A 12,940-nucleotide genomic window follows, 5' to 3' on the forward strand; every position below is an offset into this window, starting at 1 on the left:
TTTCCTCACACTGTCGGGGATGCGCTCCGCAGCGAGCGATGCGATAACTTTTCAATTGTAAAAGTCTCTCAAGCTTAGTTTCAAGCTTCCCAGGACAGGTACAACTTCCAGAGGCCCCACAACTGGATCAAGCCCTCTAGGAAGGACAGAACTCTCCCAGCAGAGTTCAGGGAAGCTGGGGATGAAGTCCTTTTGTTCTTGGGACTTCAGAACAGGGAGCCAGCTCTTCTCAGGCCCTTGGAGAGTCCTTCAAGACAGGGGACACAGCACAACAGCAAAGTCCTTCCCTCTCCTTGGAAGCAAAGCAACAGGTCAGTCCAGCAGAGCAACAGCAGGACAGTCTTCCTTCTTCGGTTTCAGCTTTCTCCTTGGCAGAGGTTGCTTCTTGATTCCAAGATGATCTAATTTTCTGTTGTCAGGGGTCCTGTACTTATACCCCTAAAAGTCTTTGTTCTCTTTGTGCAAGTTGGCCCTGAGCCCGGTCTGAACCAGTTCTGGGTGTCTCCTGAGTACTTTGTTTTCCTGGCTTCTCCTTTCCTTTCAGAGTGAGGGACAGGGGTTGTCAGCCGCCCAGCAGGAGGTGGAGCCAGCATTGTGGCAGGCAGGCACAGCCCTTTTCAGGCCCAGGAGCTAACTCCTTCCACCACTCAGGCTGCAATTGCAGTCATTCAGCCTAGGGCTGACTCAGCCAGCCTCCTGGGGAATCCCCAGCCCCTGTCACTCTCAAACCAGACAGCCAATCCACAAACAGGCCAAGGCACACAGAAAGGTCAGACAAGAGAACAGCAACTTTCTAAAAGTGCTGTTCTCAAACACAGGATATAAAAACAACCTTTCCTAAAAGATGTGTTATTAAAATTTTGAGTTCAGGGATACTAGATACTTATGTACTATCTTGTTTCTATGGGAAGAATTGCTGGAAGCCACTGTAGCCAGCATCCCCCATGTTAATCTATGGAGCAAGATAGCCTTACAATAGTGAAAAACGTAAATGGCTGCCATTCACTATCAGAGCATGTCACCTGCACTAGTACATGCTCTACCTTTTACATACACTGCACCCTGCCCAGGGGGGTACCTTGGGCCTTCCATAGGGGTGACTGATGTGCACAAAAAGGGAAGGGTTAGGCCTGGTCAGTGGGAACACTGACCAGGAGGACATGGCAGTTTCTAAACTGCACATAGGCACTGCAGTGGCAGGCCTGAGACACCATTTTAGAGCTACTCCTGTGGGTGGCACAATCAGTGCTGCAGGCCCACTAGTAGCATTTGCCATCACCAGCCCTGGCACACCCAGTGCACTTTACCATGGTGATACAAATATGCCAAACATGTATATCCAATCAGAATAACACTTTACAAAGGGAGCACTTACACTCTGGCACTGATAAGCAGTGGCAGAGTGTCCAAAGCATGTAAACCAGCAAAAACGAAATCCAGCACAGCATCAAAAATACAGGAGGTAGAGGCAAAAAGATAGGGGGAAACCACACCAAAGATGCCAGGTCTAACACGTGTCCCCTCCAGCTGAAAGTGGGGATAACTACCCACCCTCTTGGGGGTTCTCTTCACTAAGGCGGAAAAACCTGGACAGACCATCAGCGTTGGCGTGCTCTGTACCAGGGCGGTGTTCCACCGTAAAGTCCATTCCCTGTAGGGAAATGCACCACCTCAACAGTTTTGGGTTCTCACACCTCATTCGCATTAACCATCTGAGGGGCCTTTGGTCGGTCTGAACACGGAAGTGAGTCCCAAACAGGTGAGGCCTCAGCTTCTTCAGAGCCCAGACCACAGCAAAAGCTTCCCTTTCAATCGCACTCCACCTCCGTTCCCTGGGGAGTAGCCTCCTACTAATGAAAGCTACGGGCTGTTCTCCATTCTCCTCAGTGACTTGTGAGAGTACTGCTCACACACCATGCTCTGAAGTGTCTGTCTGCACTATGAACTCACTGGAAAAGTTAGGTGCCTTGAGCACCGGTGCTGTGCATATGGCAGTTTTCAGGGTTTCAAAAGCAGTCTGGCAGGCTTCAGTCCAGTCCACTCTTTTGGGCAACTTCCTAGAAGTGAGTTCTGTCGAGGGGGCGACAATGGTGCCATATTCCTTGACAAACCGTCTGTAGTACCCGGTGAGTCCTAAAAAGGCTCTCACCTCTGTCTGGGTCTTGGGGGGCTCCCAAGCCAGAATGGTATCAATCTTTGCCTGTAGGGGCGCCACCTGGTCGCTCCCCACCTGGTGTCCCAAATACACCACAGATCCCTGCCCTATCTGGCACTTGCTGGCCTTGATAGTGAGGCATGCCCTTTGCAGAGCCTTCAACACTTCACAGAGGTGCTGCAAGTGTTCCTCCCACGTGGAGCTGAACACCGCAATGTCATCCAGGTATGCGGCGCTGAATTCCTCCAGCCCGGACAGTACCTGGTTAACCAGTCTCTGGAACGTGGCAGGGGCATTCTTCAACCCAAAGGGCATGACTCGGAACTGGAAGTGCCCCTCTGGCGTTGAAAATGCTGACCTCTCTTTGGCCCCCTCAGTTAAGGCAATCTGCCAGTACCCAGAAGTCAAATCAAATGTACTGAGGTACTGGGCAGCTCTCAACCGATCCACGAGCTCATCAGCTCTGGGGATGGGGTGTGCGTCAGTCTTCGTGACCGCATTGAACCCACGGTAGTCCACGCAAAACCTGAATTCTGGAGTGGCACCTGGCGCAGCAGCTTTTGGTACCAAGACCACTGGGCTAGCCCAGGGGCTGCTGGAGGGCTCAATCACCCCTAGCGCCAACATCTTGGAAACCTCTTCCTTGATGCTGGCCCTGACCTTGTCAGCTACCCTGTAAAAATTTTGTTTCACAGGCAGACTGTCTCCCGTGTCCACATCATGGACGCACCAGTTGGTGACTCCTGGGGTCAGGGAGAACAGGGAGGAGAACTGACCCAATACTTGGCGACAGTCACTCTGCTGCTCTGGGGTCAGGGTGGGCGAGAGGACCACACCATCCACTGACCCATCTTGCTCCTTAACTGCCAGGAGGTCAGGGAGAGGATCACTATCCTCTTCCCTTCCTGCATCTGTAGCCATGAGCAATGTCACTTCAGACCTCTCAAAGTGTGGTTGGAGGCGGTTCACATGCAAGACTCTCAGGGGTTGCCTGGGAGTCATCAGGTTAACCAGGTAGGTTACCTCACTTTTCCTTTCCACCACCTCATATGGCCCAGTCCACTTGTCTTGGAGCGCACAAGGCTCCACTGGCGCCCTCACCCACACTTTCTGCCCAGGTTGAAATTCGACCAGAGTGCTATTCTCGCCATACCATCTTTTAATTTCTTCCTGGCTTGCTTCCAGGTTCACCTGAGCGAGCTTCCTGAAGCATTGTGTCTGGTTGCGGATGGCCAGCACATAGCTGAACACATCCTGGGGGGTTTTCCCACGGGACTTTTCCCAACCCTCCTTCACCAGTGAGAGAGGTCCTCTAACAGGGTGGCCATACAGGAATTCAAAGGGACTGAACCGTAAGGACTTCTGAGGCACCTCCCTGTAGGCAAACAACAGGCATGGTAACAAGACGTCCCACTTCCATCTCATGGGCTCCGCTAGGCCCATAATCATACCTTTTAGGGTCCGGTTGAACCTTTTAACCAACCCATTTCCTTGAGAGTGGTAAGGAGTGGTGAACTTATAAGTTACCCCACACTCCTCCCACAGAGACTTCATGTACTTAGAGATTAAGTTGGTACCCCGGTCGGAGACCACCTCTCTGGGGAACCCTACATGGGAAAAGATCCCCATCAATGCACGGCCCACCACGGGTGCTGTGATTGTCCGGAGAGAGACTGCTTCCGGGTACCGGGTGGCATGGTCCACCAAGACCAGGATGAACCTGTTGCCTAAGGCTGTCTTGGGGTCCAGGGGCCCTACTATGTCTATGCCCACCCACTCGCAAGGGGTGCTCACCACTGGAAAGGGTTGGAGGGGTGCCTTCAACTTCATTCCAGTCTTGCCACTGGCTTGACAGGTTTGGCAAGACCTACAAAAGGAACCAACGTGCTTCTTCATCTGGGGCCAGTGGAAGTGGGTAACAAGCCGGTTTAGGGTCTTGTCTTGCCCCAGATGTCCTGCGAGAGGCACGTCATGAGCCAGACCCATTAGGAAGTTTCTGAAGCGCTCGGGTACCACCAGCACACGGGCTGCACCGGGCTCAGCAAACTTAGGCTCACTATATAATAAGTCATCTTCCCAGTAGATAAAGTGATCTCTGGTTGCTCCACCTGCTGCCTGATCTACAGCCTGTTGCCGCAGACCAATGAGGGAAGGGCAATTTTTCTGCGCCTGGCAGAATTCCCCCCTGGAGGGGCCACCTTCCTGCTGCCAATGGGTCAGCTCGCGGAGGTCCCCCAGTTCGGCCACTTGTTAACCTGTACGTTCCAGGGCATCCCCCTCAGGTTCTGCTTCTTCCTGGACCGTGGGAACTGCTGGGGCGGGTTTCCCGCGCCCCCTGCCTCTTCCTCTCCTGGCAGGCCTCTGGGCCACTGTTTCAGGCTCCAGTTCTGCTGTATCACCCCTTCTGGCTGCCATAGCACGCGTGGTTACACAGATCCACGCAGGCAAACCCAACATCTCCAAGTGAGTTCTATGTTCTACATCCCTCCATGGAGAACTCTCCAGGTCGTTACCTAACAGACAGTCTACAGGCAAGGTATCACTGACAACTACTTCCAAAAGACCAGAGACTCCCCCCCATTCAAAGGGAACACGCGCCAGCTGCCACTACAGGACGGAGTGCATCAGGGATGATTTGCTCTTCAAACACCCACTGACACCTCATGGATGTCACACTGGCTCCTGTGTCTCTCAGAGCCTCAACCTCCCTCCCATTGATGGTCACCTTCTGCCCATACTTCTTAGTGTTAGAGGGCAGTAAGGTTTCCTGGACCATCTCTTGGTCTCCTAGAGAGACAAGGGTCATAACTGCTAGCTCCCCCCATTTAGTAGAAACCAAATCCCCTCCCAAAGCTACACTGGCTAACGCTGGGGCGGGAGCACCAGTGGGTGCTAGCTTCTTCTGGGGACATTTTGGAGCAATGTGGCCCACCTCATTGGAGTGATAGCAGGTAGGGGTACCTTGGTTATCCCTTCTGTCTCTATTGTCCCGTCTGCCCTTAGGGGGCTATGGCTGTCTAGGTTTGGGGGGTTGGGATTCCTTTCCCTGGGAACTATTTTGGGGCCCTTGTGAGAACTCCTTTTGGTTACCCTTGTCCCCCCACTCTTCTGCAGGGGACCCTGCCCACCTTTGTTACCCACAATTCCTCTGTGGACCCTGGTACTGGTCCAGCGGTCCGCCTCCTTAGCAAGCTCAATGGGGTCTGTCAGCTTGCTGTCTAAAAGATACTGGCGCAGCTCAGGAACACAAAGACTACTCAAGTGCTCCCTACTGATTAAATGCAACAACCCCTTAAAATCAGTTACTTTACTGCCCTTCATCCAACCTTCCAGTACACGTGAGTACTGATTCACACATTCCATCCAAGTCTCAGACTCTCTCTTCTTGGAGTTTCTAAACTGCAGTCGATACTGCTCTGGAGTAAGGCCATACCTGAGACATAAGGCCTCCTTCATATTGGAGTAGGTCATGGCACCTGCCATCTCTAAGGGCTCTAGGGCACTTCTCCCAGAAGCCTCAAAATGTTTCCACAGGCCCGCCCCCAATACTGTTCAGGCACACCATTCATCCTCAATGCAATCTCATATGAAGTGAACCAGGCATAGATATCCTCACTCCTATGGTAATTCTGAACCAGGTCTTTGGGAATATATACTTTACCCCCTTGCACTGGCTGTGCACTGCCATCATTCGAACTGGCATCCACCTCCTTGGCTTTAAGATCCAGTTCTCTCATGCTCAACTCAGAGCCAAAAGCAATTTCTTTTCCTCCAAGGCGCGGGCACTTTTGCTCTCCTCCGATGTCTTTTCTCTCTCTTTATCCATTTCCAATTGCTTCATTTTCATTTTCAGGAATTCCAACTCATATTCCCTTACTCTCTGATTTTCTTGTAACTCTTCCGGGGTGAGGCCCCTGCTGGAATGGCTGCTGCCAGCTCCTGAGCCTACTCTGCCCACTGGCAGATCTGTGACTTGAAAACCATTCTCTACGTCCACATCATCATTTCCCTCTTGTGCCTCCCAATGGGTCTTCAAGATTCTCTGCAGCTCCTCCTTCCTGTAGGCGCTCTTTATGGGGCACTCAAATCCAAGGCAGAATTTCCTAAGTTGCTCAACTTTGTATGAATACAAATCTCCAATGACAAACTCCAATTCTACTTCTGCCCACTCACTGAGTGCCTTTCCTTTCACAGACATGATGCTTTGAAGAGTTACTCAAAAATAGAATCAAAAATCAAAAACCAGTAGTATGCAGTGGCGTAGTGGTCTGCACTCACTAGTGATGTACACCAGTTACTGTGGGTCTAGTACAAATACAAGTTCAATCTGCACCGCTGACCAACAATGTTAGAACTGGGGGTCTCTAGTTGGCAGAGGTAGGTACCACTGTCCAAATAGGGACCCTTGCTTCTACTCAGGGTAAGGAGGAAACCCTCTGAGATAACCCCTGCTCACCCTCTAGGTAGCTTGGCACGAGTAGTCTAGGCTAACCAGAGGCAATGTGTAAAGTATTTGTACCAACACTCACAGTAACACAGTGAAAACACCACAAACTGACTCCACAACAGGTTAGAAAAATAAAGGTATTTAATCTAAACTGACCAAAATGACAAAAATCCAACATACATTGTTCAAGAATTTGGTTTCAAAAGAGTTCTTAAGGGTTGCGATAAAATTCTTCAGGTTGCGATAAAATAATCCACAGATGCGTGAACAGTTCAAAGTTGCGTCACGTTTACTCACAGTACCTTTTAGTTATGACAAAGTTCCAAAAGCAGAAGCTGGTGCAGTGGAAAACAAGCGATGCGTTGCTCCTGAGACCCTGGGGAGGCGTTTGCGACAGCCCCGCTGCAGCAGCGGGCGTGTTGCGATGAATCCGGTCTGTATGGGGAGGAAGGCCACTTGTATGGATTCCGGTGCGGAGGTTCGGAGTTGCGACGATCTCCGGGAAGATGATGCGCTGACCAGCGGTGATCTTCTCTCTCACAGCTCCTTGACGCGATGGTTTCTGCGACGACACTCGCAGCGACGTGATGCGGTCCGCAAGCAAGCGGTGCCGCGATCTCACCCAGCGACAACAGGCTCTGCGACGTCACTCGCAGCGATGTTAGACTTTCCCGCACCGGTCTGGTGTGTCCCGCAAACGAAGGATGCGCCGGCTCTGGTAGCGACAACAGGCGCTGCGATGATCTCGGCCTTCGTAGCGGCGGGAATTTCCTCGCACTGTCGGGGATGCGCTCCGGAGCGAGCGATGCGATAACTTTTCAATTGCAAAAGTCTCTCAAGCTTAGTTTCAAGATTCTCAGGACAGGTAAAACTTCCAGAGGCCCCACAACTGGATCAAGCCCTCTAGGAAGGACAGAACTCTCTCAGCAGAGTTCAGGGAAGCTGGGGGTGAAGTCCTTTTGTTCCTGGGACTTCAGAACAGGGAGCCAGCTCTTCTCAGGCCCTTGGAGATTCCTTCAAGACAGGGGAAACAGCACAACAGCAAAGTCCTTCCTCTCTCCTTGGTAGCAAAGCAACAGGTCAGTCCAGCAGAGCAACAGCAGGACAGTCTTCCTTCTTCAGTTTCAGCTTTCTCCTTGGCAGAGGTTCCTTCTTGATTCCAGGATGATCTAATTTTCTGTTGTCAGGGGTCCTGTACTTATACCCCTAAAAATCTTTGTTCTCTTTGTGCAAGTGGGCCCTGAGCCCGGTCTGAACCAGTTCTGGGTGTCTCCTGAGCCAGCATTGTGGAAGGCAGGCACAGCCCTTTTCAGGCCCAGGTGCTAACTCCTCCCACCACTCAGGCTGCAAATGCAGCCATTCAGCCTAGGGCTGACTCAGCCAGCCTCCTGGGGAATCCCCAGCCCCTGTCACTCTCAAACCAGACAGTCAATCCACAAACAGGCCAAGGCACACAGAAAGGTCAGACAAGAGAACAGCAACTTTCTAAAAGTTCTGTTCTCAAACACAGGATTTAAAAACAACCTTTCCTAAAAGATGTATTATTAAATTCTGAGTTCAGGGATACTAGATACTTATGTCCTATTTTGTTTTTATGGGTAGAATTGCTGGAAGCCACTGTAGCCAGCATCCCCCATGTTAATCTAAGGAGCAAGATAGCCTTACAATAGTGAAAAACGAAAATGGCTGCCATTCACTATCAGAGCATGTCACCTGCACTAGTACATGCTCTACCTTTTACATACACTGCACCCTGCCCAGGGGGTACCTTGGGCCTTCCATAGGGGTGACTAATGTGCACAAAAAGGGAAGGGTTAGGCCTGGTCAGTGGGGACACTGACCAGGAGGACATGGCAGTTTCTAAACTGCCCATAGGCACTGCAGTGGCAGGCCTGAGGCACCATTTAGAGCTACTCCTGTGGGTGGCACAATCAGTGCTGCAGGCCCACTAGTAGCATTTGCCATCACCAGCCCTGGCACACCCAGTGCACTTTACTAGGGACTTCATAGTGATACAAATATGCCAAACATGTATATCCAATCAGAATAACACTTTACATAGGGAGTACTTACACTCTGGCACTGATCAGCAGTGGCAGAGTGTCCAAAGCATCTAAACCAGCAAAAACGAAATCCAGCACAGCATCAAAAATACAGGAGGTAGAGGCAAAAAGATAGGGAAAAACCACGCCAAAGATGCCAGGTCTAACACTTTTCTATTTCTTTCTTTTCCTGCTTTTACGTTTATGTTTCCAAAAAACGTCTCCTTTCCTTTTCTTTCTTTCATTTCATTGTGACATTGAAACTTTCATTATAAATCACACTCAGTGTAGTATATTTAACTGTGGGCTGGCCCTGATGAAGTATGTCGGGCCTTTCTTTGTAAAGATTCTACTGTTGAATTAAATAGCATGTCAATCTTCTTTACGACTGAGTAATTACATTTAATTGACCCTATCATCTCAAAAAATCTAGTCTCCACGAATCCACCCATAGTAGACCCCCTTAAAGCAACGTGGCATAAGTAGAGTCTAGCACTTCTTTCTATTTGTTTGAGCTACTTTGCAGCCCAAAACAGGTTTTGCACTGGAAAGTAAATCCCAATTCAATAGTTTACACCAGTGTCCATAACCTTTAGGATGCAAATCACACACAAAGTGTTAGTAAATCTGGGCCTTACTTTTTAACACCTGTACTGCTAAATACAGGTGAACAGGATGTACCCTTTAATTCCAAAAACATTTTATGCCAGAAGAAGAAGCATTATTATGAACCAAAAAAAATGATGTCGACTTATCCAGATTATCTGAAACATACGAGTTATTGGATGCATAAAATGCCACAGAAAGGTCAATACAACTCACCGCCTTCAGGGATTCGACCATGGAACTGGTCTTTAACTGATGCAGGTTTCCCAAGATAGGAAGGGGAACTGGGCCAGGTGGCAGGTGTCCTCGACAGAAGTACAATTTCCAGAAAGAGAAACAGAGGAGGCAGCAGATGCAGCTCAGCAGATAGATAGTCAAATCGCCAGAAAGAATCATTATTAAATCTCACGATCCGTGTGTATTCCAAAATAAAATATATATGTATGTCGTAGTTATACAGCGCAATTCTAGCCAAAAGGCAGCGGAGCACTATATGGGTGAAAGGCAAAGTCAGTGAATGACGGCAGAGGCAGCTGGTTATGTAGTGTTACTCTTGCTAAGTAGGCGGGTCTGCCTGTCCATTATTTTTTTTTTGGCATTTGCTTGTGGGTGCAGTTTAGTTTTCGGTGTTTGTATTTGGCCTACGTTATGCAATCGTGTTATGCTTCTAAAAGGCACATTCCAGAACAGGTTTGAGTACGGCAAAGCTGGATTAGAAGGGCTGCTTGACTTGGCAGGATAGTTGGCCAGAGGCAAACTGTATCTTGAACTCACTCTGAGGTTAAACTTAATCCGAGCTCCCATTGCTGAATCAGTAAAAAACAATATCAACAACGCGTTCACCAACATAACTGAAGATCAAACACATATAAATCTCATAATTTACTTATTAGCATCCCAGTCTGAACATTTGCACTGAGTTATTGGTCCATAAAGGATGTTGTTTGTGCCCTGGCGCATGCCTTCTTATGCATAGCTTGACTGCAGGGCTGTTGAGATACCATATGTTATCAACAAGAAAAGAGCTTTACGAAGTAGTACTGAGAGAGGGTCTTTGAATTCACAAATGTTGATTTCCTTAAATACAGACTTCAATTGGGAAGAAGTGTCTTCCACTGCTAATGCCTGACAGTTCATGCTCAACATAGCCTGGCTCATTTGCTTATGGTGACAAGACATTGCACGCCTGTATACTGAAGGGTGCTTTATAGCAAAGCTTGTGCTCAATACAGTAGGCATACGTTTTTATGTTGGCAATTTAGTAGAAAAAGCTAAAGGTCTGATTAATTGATGGTGACAAGTTGTCTCAGATGCTTTTTATTGTAAACAATTATCGGAAAAGCAGTATGCTTATTTACTGTGAAAAGCATATGGTAGAGAGACCTTTAGAGGTGAATTGTTGTTACACTGTGTCAAAGCCTGTTGACAGATATTGTTTTACATGTATTCTTATGTATTACTGCAAAAGGCAAGTAGTTGGATGTTGGTTAACTATCTGACAAAAACCTGGGAGTATAAGCTATGCAGTGGGAGAATCCTTGTTAGTATCGCTTGGGATTGGTTGTATGTTGTTTTGCTAACTTTAATTTCATACATAATTCTAATTTTATGACTGTATATTTCATGGTTACTTTGGGGCATATTATCAAGGACCGCGTTAAAATTATCACCGGATTAGCGGCAGAAAACTGCCGCTCAAGTGGCGATAATGGACTTGATAATATGCCCTCGAGAATTCCAATAGAATCCCATGTTCACACCAGTACTCCAGCACTTGTCTTTTACTAGGCACCCCCGTGAGACCCCACTGTCATTTCGTCTCTTGTCTTTTCATTGATGAACAAGTTCAGTACTCTTCAGGGGAGGAGGGGTCGGTGCCACACAGGCCTCCTTCAATTCTTTAAATTTTTCAGTTTTAGCAGTCTAGTTACTTAAATATTGGCAGACATTTCTGGAGAGTTTCTCTCTCCACAATTCATGCTCCATGGAATCCATCAAGAAATGCGCAGTCCATACATTTTCAAGTTTAAAGGTGCAGGCTATGTAGCTCTTATGGTCAGTTTTGGTGCATGAACCAAGAGGAAAGCGAGGTGCTGACCATGGGCTCCAACAACCTTTATTTAGAACAAAACATGTTATGGCAGCACACTATTTTGTTGTAATAACATACAGTGCTCGGGTCCTCATGCATAGTTGTCTGTCAGGCCCTTGTAATACACACACATGCATAAAGGAGCTTTCGGTAAGCTGCCTTCTATCTGTTGAAGTGTCATTCACAACCCACCTTTCTGCTTAACACCTTCGATGCTCATGACGAGCTGAGCTCGTCATGAGGCACGGTGCTCCGGTGCTCATGACGAGCTCAGCTCGTCATGAGCCGTGGAACGCTCACACGCGGGGATAATTCCCCTGCTGTGCTGAGCGTTCCACGGGAACAGGTGCAGCTGTGACGAGCTCAGCTCGTCATGATCACCGGAGCGCCGTGCCTCATGACAAGCTGAGCTTGTCATGAGCATGGGGGCGCTGTGCGCGACCCCCCGCCCCCCAGCACAGCGGGAGAATTACCCCCCCCACAGTGAAGGGGTTAAAAGGGCATTGTATGGGAAATGCGTTAGTCCATTTCTGCCATTTGCTCTCCAGCTATTATGTGTATTAGCATGTGTCCTGATCACCTGAAAAGCAGTGGCAAGGATGAGCACTAAACTGCAGTGCTCAATCCTGCAGGAGCATGAAGAACACCAGGTCCTTCTCAGGGCTCACCTCCTCTGCCATAGTGTAGGTAAATGGAAATGGCTCGTGGTCTAGCAGGCGAAAGGGGAATGGAACAAGAGAAAGAGAGATGATGCACCAATTGCAGTGCTTTTAGGGATGTTGGCGGCTTCCAAGTCCTTCTCGCGCTGATTTCACCGAAGCTCCATTCAGCTCAGCTATTTGAATACAAAACATTGGCTACTTGGTGTTCAGGTAAGTCTCACTAACACTTCTACTTTAAAACATTAGCCTGTGAACTTGTCCTTGCATTCCCCCTTTCCTGCTGTGGTTAATGTTCCTTTAGTGACCCTTCTATAATGGAAAACATCCATTACAACGCAGGCATTACATCGTAATGCCTTTACAACGCAAGTTGTTACAACAACACATTGTTACATCGCATGCCATTACAACACAAGTCATTACAATGATTTGTGTAGCGGGCACAAGATGTTGGATTTGTTGGATTTTCAATCCAATACCTTCCTTACTGTTGCACACACTGGAGTTGGAATAGTAAATTATACTATTCCAAACTCCAGCCGCCCCACAGCAAGTCATTGTAACGACTTGCGTTGTAATGGCATGCAATGTAACAACAAGTCATTGTAATGATTTCCATTGTGATGGCATGCGTTGTAAACGTATGCGTTGTAATGAGTGCTATTCTTCTATATCACGTTACATCTCCTGGGAATACAGGCACAGCAGTCTTTCATGTCTCTATTACCTCTCTCAGTAATCTATTGTAACACAACTTCTAGTTTTTCTAACCTGTTCTGCACAGCTCTGGTGTCTTGCATCATCTCAGTTCTATGAACTATACCGTGCAATTAAGGTTACTCACATGGGATGAAAACACATGGGAGGGAGTAAGCAGTGAGGGCTAGAACCGAAAAGTTGTTCTTGGAGTTCAAGGCAAACATTGCTTTGGAGACA

At 48.4% G+C, this 12,940-nt stretch overlaps 1 protein-coding gene across 1 annotated transcript in view; it reads right to left on the minus strand.

Moving 5' to 3' along the window:
- LOC144755474 (cytochrome P450 2G1-like) overlaps positions 1 to 9,677 on the minus strand; it is a 662,651-nt gene extending 652,974 nt beyond the window's left edge. Inside the window, exon 1 of the mRNA XM_078644447.1 lies at positions 9,467 to 9,677. Coding sequence (XP_078500573.1) covers positions 9,467 to 9,646 — 180 coding nt within the window. The 5' untranslated portion in view covers positions 9,647 to 9,677. The remainder of the gene's footprint in view (positions 1 to 9,466) is intronic.
- Between the last annotated feature and the right edge of the window lie 3,263 nt (positions 9,678 to 12,940).

The sequence above is a fragment of the Lissotriton helveticus genome, chromosome 5_1 (genome assembly GCF_964261635.1).
Source record: "Lissotriton helveticus chromosome 5_1, aLisHel1.1, whole genome shotgun sequence".
NCBI lineage: Eukaryota > Metazoa > Chordata > Amphibia > Caudata > Salamandridae > Lissotriton > Lissotriton helveticus.